At 48.7% G+C, this 6,909-nt stretch overlaps 2 protein-coding genes across 2 annotated transcripts; both read left to right on the top strand.

Annotated features, from left to right (window-relative positions):
* Nucleotides 1-2,958: 2,958 nt before the first annotated feature.
* Nucleotides 2,959-4,394, top strand: M421DRAFT_72378 (uncharacterized protein; the record flags this gene model as incomplete). The annotated part of the gene is made up of 4 exons (XM_033596872.1): nucleotides 2,959-3,391; nucleotides 3,438-3,926; nucleotides 3,978-4,084; nucleotides 4,137-4,394. 4 exons carry the CDS (start codon nucleotides 2,959-2,961, stop codon nucleotides 4,392-4,394), a joined length of 1,287 nt encoding a protein of 428 aa, XP_033444665.1.
* A 350-nt stretch (nucleotides 4,395-4,744) lies between these two features.
* On the top strand, nucleotides 4,745-5,101 carry M421DRAFT_8721 (uncharacterized protein; the record flags this gene model as incomplete). The annotated part of the gene is made up of 1 exon (XM_033597602.1): nucleotides 4,745-5,101. One exon carries the CDS (start codon nucleotides 4,745-4,747, stop codon nucleotides 5,099-5,101), a length of 357 nt encoding a protein of 118 aa, XP_033444664.1.
* Nucleotides 5,102-6,909: the final 1,808 nt, after the last annotated feature.

Below are 6,909 nucleotides of genomic sequence, written 5' to 3'. Positions count from 1 at the left end.
GGGGGTACCCACGAAGGACGTTGGAGTATACCCATTCCGCCAGCCTACCCGGGTGCTGGGTTGGCCTGGGTGCTGGGGGTTTACGTTAGGCGTAATAGGGTTAATAAAGGTTGTCACAGGCGCTGAGAGATGCGCTCAACCTAAGCTTGTTCAGCCAGGCAATTGGGAGTAGGTTACAGTTATACAGAGCATCTACGCTGCTGGATATACGACCCTGCCTTTCATCATCTACAAAGGACACATCCACATCTCTGCCTGGTACAAGGAGACAGATATACCACACAATTAGAAGCTCTCTGTCTCTAAGAACAGCTGGACAAACAACGCGCTTAGCCTTAAGTGGTTGAAGCATTTTAACGCGCATACAAGAGCGCGTCAGGTAGGGGGATACAGGCTACTTATCTTAGACAGCCATAAGAGCCACCTTAACTAGGATTTTAAGGACTATTGCCTAGATAACAAGATCCTTACTCTCTGTATGCTAGCTCACTCGTCACACATCCTCTGTAAAGAAGCTGGCCGCTGAGGGCTAAGTGCAAGTAAGATTCAGATGGAATTGATGCAGGCTCCGGCTCGGAGACTTCTAGTGGGTTTTGTTCTCCAGCACGGAGTCTGTATGCCGATACTATCCGGTGTGGAGCTCGAGTGCCGATAATTACCGGTGTGGAGCTCGAGCGCCGAAACTCTCCGGTGCCGAGTTTCGGCAGCCTCTGCTTGTGCGTTTGTTAGCTTCCGGCGATCGAGGCCTCCGGTGCCGAGACCTTAGTACGGACCTAGCCCGTTACATCCTCTAGCTGCTTAACATGGTCTGTTTCTCACTATTAAAGCGTAAGTACTCCTAACGCGTCCAGGACTTAGCACGCTAACGCGTCTTCTACATCAACAAGGAAGGCTTCCTTCTAGCCTTTAGAGACGCGTTTCTTAATATATTTACAAAGGCTAACTATTAGAAGGCCTTTAAGGCATTAGGGCTAGTCCCTACTAACGCGCAGGTAGTGTTAGATTGCCTTAAGGTGCAACACTGTACCCTACTAGCACCCCCTCTACTAGAGATACTGTGGCAGTTAAGGACTCTAAGCAATACACACAAGTTTAGGTCTTAGTTAAAGCTTGTACATAACTCCTTTACTTAGTTACTAGTTACAGCCTAGGCTAGCTTCTCTTAGCTTATTAAAGGTAGTAAATTAATGCTACACTAAAACGCGCTGCAAGCTGCTTGCATTACTAAGCTTGAAGAGCAATTAGCAGTTATGACTAGGAGAAAGTCGCGCAAGCGAAAGCAAATTCAGCATGGCGGCACACTTGAGTATGGCCCAGCAGCATTATAGGTAGCTGCTGAGGTGTCTGTAGCAGCTCAGCCATTAAAGAAGACTTGTATTGCAGGTACTTAAGAAAGGACCTAGTTAGCCTAACAGCGCTGTAGAAACTGTGGAGGCACAGGGCACAACGCTTAAACGTGTTAGAAAGATACAGAAGAAGATTCTAAACCTAATAAAAGCACGCAGTACACTAGATTACTGTTTAATAGTGAGTAATTCAAGTTGCTGTAATATAAGTTGGGCGCGCTAAGAGATTTTGACTAGTTTGGTGATATAACTAGCTCGGTGATAGAGTACGTTATACAAGTTTGTTACCTAGCTTTAGATTATTAATCTCTACAAGCGCATCTGAAATTCCTGTTATAGTGGTTGAGTTTTTACGCGTTGAAATCTACTGCAAATGTTGTGCCCTGATTGTTGGTTGACTCTGATCGTTGGGTGCACGGACACGGTAACCATATCACTAAGCTTAAGTTTCTGCCAGCGTTCAAGGCAGCGTTTAATCAATCATTCACCTCAGCCAATATCTGCTCAGCCTTTCAAGGCGCCGGCCTTGTACATCTCCAGCTAGATGCCGTGCTCTCAAAGCTTGACGTGCAGCTGCTGCGTACACCTACTCCAGCTGCTCTGCCAGAGGCTCTCTGGGAGGCTCGTACACCGAGCAATATACGTGAGCTTGATGCTCGATCAACGTTAATACGTGATCGCGTGCAGCGGCATAAGAGCTCCTCGCCTGACTCAATTATTGAGGCGATTAACCAGCTCAAGAAGGGTGCTAAGGTAGTGATGCTCTCAGCTGAGCTGATGCGCGATCGGATTGCTAGCCTTGAGAAGGCTAATGAGGCAGCGTCAGCGCGCAAACAGCGTAAAAAAAGGCGTATACAGCAGAGTGGGATCTTAACAAAGGGAGCTGGAGAGGATATACTCGCTTAACGTGAGGCTGATCAGCAGATTGCTCGTGAAGAGCGTCAAGGAGGAGAGCAATTAGGCCTCAGCCGCCAGGCTCTGGCACGCTGCAAGAGGTGCAGAGAGACTAGCCATAACTCACGTACGTGTAAAAAGGATACCTAGAGTACTACTTAGTCTACTCCATAATTACCTATATATTATATTATCACGTTGTTGAGTTGCAGGGCTTTGAGGTGCGCAAGTTTGGTAGGGTGCGGCGCTCGCTTGTAAAACACGTTACGTTAACTTCGAGCGCAAGGTTTGTTGATCTTCCTGTCTGCGAAACGTGTCCGATAGGTAAAGAGTTGCTTCGTAGCGTCTCGGGATAATCGGCCGAAAGGTACAGATAGTGTTAGCTAACGTCTTGTTGCAGGCGTGTCTAGGTGCAGAGCACAACCAGGGTGCTGTCCTACCGCTACAATGTTCCAGGATGAGAACGTAGATGCGCGAATATAATTGGCTGGGCAGATCGTCCGTACCTAGCCTGTACGTCACTCTCTTCTACTTGAATCGTCATAAGCCAACATCACCACTGTCCCATTTGAAGAATGTCTTTGAGCTAATTGAGGCATCATGCCACCGAGCTTAGTAAACGGAATTGATAACAAAGCAGGGACAGAATCGAGCCCGGATGCAACTCGAGACCCACCCCACAACTGTCTCCTTTACTTCGAGCGTATTATCGCCAGATATGCAGCAATCATCAGAGTCAGCAAGTCGGAGCCGAAGCGAAAAGAGCTTTCCAGATATAGCTTATATCCCGCACCAGAGACATGGTAGCTTCTCAAGGAGCATCCGCCGCTCAACCGAACTTCTCGCAGTTGGACACGATGAGGCAGTGCTCTTCAACCACTTCGCCGTACATCTCGGACGTTGGCTAGACTGTACCAATGCCTCGCGTGTCTTCACATTGAATGTGCTGGATTTGTTCAGGTTGTGCCCCATTTTGTACCAAGCAGTCTTGTGCTTCGCCGCACGCCACCGTAGAGAAGACGAGGTCGCTGAAAAAGCGTATCACCGCTGTATCAATCTACTCATCGTCCGCCTCAAAGATGGTTTTGTGGGACATGACGATATGCTACTCTCAGCCGTGTTAATCTTACATTTTGCTGATCAGCTTAATGGTGAGTTTTGCATGTTTAATCAAGCTCTACATCTGACTTTCTCTAGTGCCATCACGTATGAACTCAAGGGACAAGCAGCACTTGGAAGGTACTTCAAGCATTTTGCGTGCCTCACAAACTAGCAAACTTATAGACCCCTCAGCATCAACGCTTCGCGATGCTGCTTTCTGGGTCTACGTACGGCAAATCCTTTACAACGCCAGCATCTACCAACAACCTCTCGATATCGATTTTTCGCTCCAGCTGTATCCAGTGCCAAAGCTTATGCGATCTATGCATCCTTTAGATTGGTTGAGACTGGAGACAGCTTGGGCTAACCAGATGCTATGGCACACTGCTTGCATTGCCAATTTCTGCTTTGCGGGCGTTGGAACACCAATTGAGCCAGCGGCCAGAGCTCACCGATGGAACGAGCTATCTGAAGCAATTCAAATCTGGGATAAAGAAAGACCAACAGTTTTCGATCCAATCGGGTCAGGTCTGTACGAAGATGGAGGCGTGTTTCCTGAGATCTGGTTCACGGCAGACTGGCATGGTGAGTTAGAGCTCAGGGACTTTCAAGTCTGCGAACTAACTTGGTATGCAGTCATCTCATATATCTTCTTTCATTTCTCGAGTATCCTTCTTTTGAGATACAAGGCAGGCGCAAAATTTGCAATACACTTCGTCCGTGGCGACATATCGCCTGCAGACGTACGTTTCTCTATCCTGGAGTACCTTCGGTTCAAAGCGCTAATCGAGTTAGCGTCAGATCTTGCGCCATATACGAGCCATATGCAGTGCATGCAGGTCGGCAAGGCAGAATCCTCAGCTCATGATTGTCCTCTCCCATACAGTTTTCATATGGGGACCTTTGCTGTCCGTACCGCAAGAGCAGGATGAGGTGGTTAACCTGCTGGAGTCTTTCGAGCAAACCCATGCATGGCGAACATCCTGGATAGTTGAGTTGCTCAAAGAACAGTGGAACAAAGCCGAAGTTATTAGTCTATCTACTCGTAAGTAAATAGGTCACTAACCTGTATGGATTGTTTACAAAACGATCACTACACCCTGTGACTAAGTGCGAGAAAGTGATGCTACCGTGTTCGTGCACCTAATGCACGGTGTCAACCAATGCACGGGGATCGCGATTAACACCCCATTTTCAACGCGTTACAACTCAACCACCTTTGCACCTATTGATACTGCTCTTGTAGCAAGTCAAGCTTTGAAACCAGGAGAAAAAGTTGCGTATTAAGAAATACTTATCACAGTGGGACTGAGTTCTACTCTCCTAGCAGAGTAGAGAAAGCACGCTCTAACGAGAGGACAAAGCAACAGAACCAGAAGGCAGAAGAACTCAGAAAAGCAGAGATGACGAAGCTTAGAAACTCCAACAAGCTATACAATGAGAAGATTGCTCAGGAGAGGCGTGAGCGGCAGGCGTGGGAGAAGGAGGAGCGCGAGCGAGTGAGAGCTGAGAAGGCCGAGGAAGCAGCCGAACGCAAGGCTCAAAGAGAGCGTGATGAACAAGCTCGCGACGCTCAAAAAGCTGTACAATTGCCCCAAAGAGGCAATTGCAAGGCGTCACAAATAGGTCCAAACCCCTTTCCTAATTTGTTTATCTGTGGACTGGCAGCAGCAACAACAATAACGCTTAACGTACTCCACAAGCATGCCGGTCACCCAAGTGTACCGGTCACTTTTGCCAAGACCACACCAACACTATAACTACTTTGCAGTACTATAGTACACAGCAGCATTCTACTATGCTACACAGTATATTGTAATAATCTATAGTACTTTATGCATCTTTCTTACACGTTGTTCTGTTGTGCCCTGTCTTACTACATGTGCCACAGCGCCTTAAAGACTAAGTGCTCCTATTAACGCGTGACCTCTTCTTTGCCTTCCTCCCATTACTATAGGCCTTAAACTCCTTTAGAGTAGTTAGCTGCACTCCCTTAGCAAAGGTTAGAGTCCCTTCTTGCTGTACTTGCTTCCTCCTGTGTAATTTACAACGTGTAGCAGCCTTATTAGCTGCCTGTAGGTCAGCAACCTAGTTACGCACTAAAACTAGTGAATGCGCCATTAGCTCTGCGCCTTTAGTAAGCTAATTAAGAGTGTTAACTATAGATATTGGCAAGCTATTAGTGTGTCTCTAAATCCTCTCTTAAATTAGCTTTAATTAAGACCTAAATTCTAGGGTGTTACTTAGTATTTTAGACTCCTGAGTCCTACGTACTGTTGTCTATAGTAGGTGGTGTTAGCATACGTGGCTGTACTTTAAGCTTTAATAGCACAGCCTCTAGGTTAAGTAGGACTAGGCTAGCACCTCTAAATCCTCCCTAGATATTACCCTCTGTAATTAAGGCGTCAAAAGCTGCTTTAAAGCACAGCAAGAACTCAAGTTTAGTAATACGCGTAATCTTGCTGCGCATTAGCCGCTCAGCTTAGCGGCCATAGGCCTTCTTTAACAGAGAAAAACAGCCTACGTTAAGTGGCTGTAGTAGGTGCGACAAGTGTGGAGGCATACACAGGGTAATAGTCTTGTGTTCCTTGCAGTACTAGTAGAATTTAACTGAGTTGTGGCTTTCGTGGCTGTCTAGAATTAGCAGCTAATAGCTGCCAACAGTGCGCGCCTTTGTGTGCTTATTAAAGTGCTTTAACTACTTAACTCTAAGCTTGTTATTAGTCTAGCTATTATTAGAGATATTAAGAACCTCTCCGTATGAACCGCTGCGCGTATGGCCCCGGAGGGGGCATCTGTGCGCGAACCCTGCCACCTGATTGGCTAGCTAGCCCTCGCCTCACGAAAACCCGCCAGGCCCAGGGCCATCTGCGCGGGGCCATCTGCGCGCGATCGAACCCTGCAACCCTGATTGGCTAGCTAGCCCTCGCCTCACGAAAACCCGCCAGGCCCAGGGCCATCTGCGCGGGGCCATCTGCGCGCGATCAAACCCTGCAACCCTGATTGGCTAGCTAGCCCTCAGCTCACGAAAACCCGCCAGGCCCAGAGCCATCTGCGCGGGGCTATCTGCGCGCGATCAAACCCTGCAACCCTGCAACCCTGATTGGCTAGCTAGCCCTCGGCTCACGAAAACCCGCCAGGCCTAGGGCCATCTGCGCGGGGCTATCTGCGCGCGATCTGTACAGCGCCTCACAGTTGCAACAGAGGGAGTGAAAGGAAGATGAAAAAAACCTGTGCAACGCCCCTGTACGTGTAGGGAGGGAAGAGGAGAAGAGGAGAAGAGCGCAGCCCCCCCCTTAACAATGTTTACCTACCTACCTCTGTACGGAGTGCTTGTCTGCTAGGAGCACCGCTACGCAGTCTACAACCTGGACGAGCACCTGAAGCGGCTCCACAAGCTACCATCAGCAGAGAGAAGGCGGCTGATCGCCTCGTACAGCGGGCTTGCCCTGAGCCCGCCAGAGCGCGTGCCTGCGCCGGAGCCGTACGGGCCGCCTGTGGCAGAGCTGGGTGCACCACAGAGCGCCTTCCTCTGCTGCCAAGCAGCGCAGCAGGGTGCTGATGACAA

This window comes from Didymella exigua, assembly GCF_010094145.1.
Source record: "Didymella exigua CBS 183.55 unplaced genomic scaffold M421scaffold_38, whole genome shotgun sequence".
Lineage (NCBI taxonomy): Eukaryota > Fungi > Ascomycota > Dothideomycetes > Pleosporales > Didymellaceae > Didymella > Didymella exigua.
Note: the sequence above shows the minus strand (reverse complement) of the source record. Positions and strands in the feature narration are given on the sequence as shown.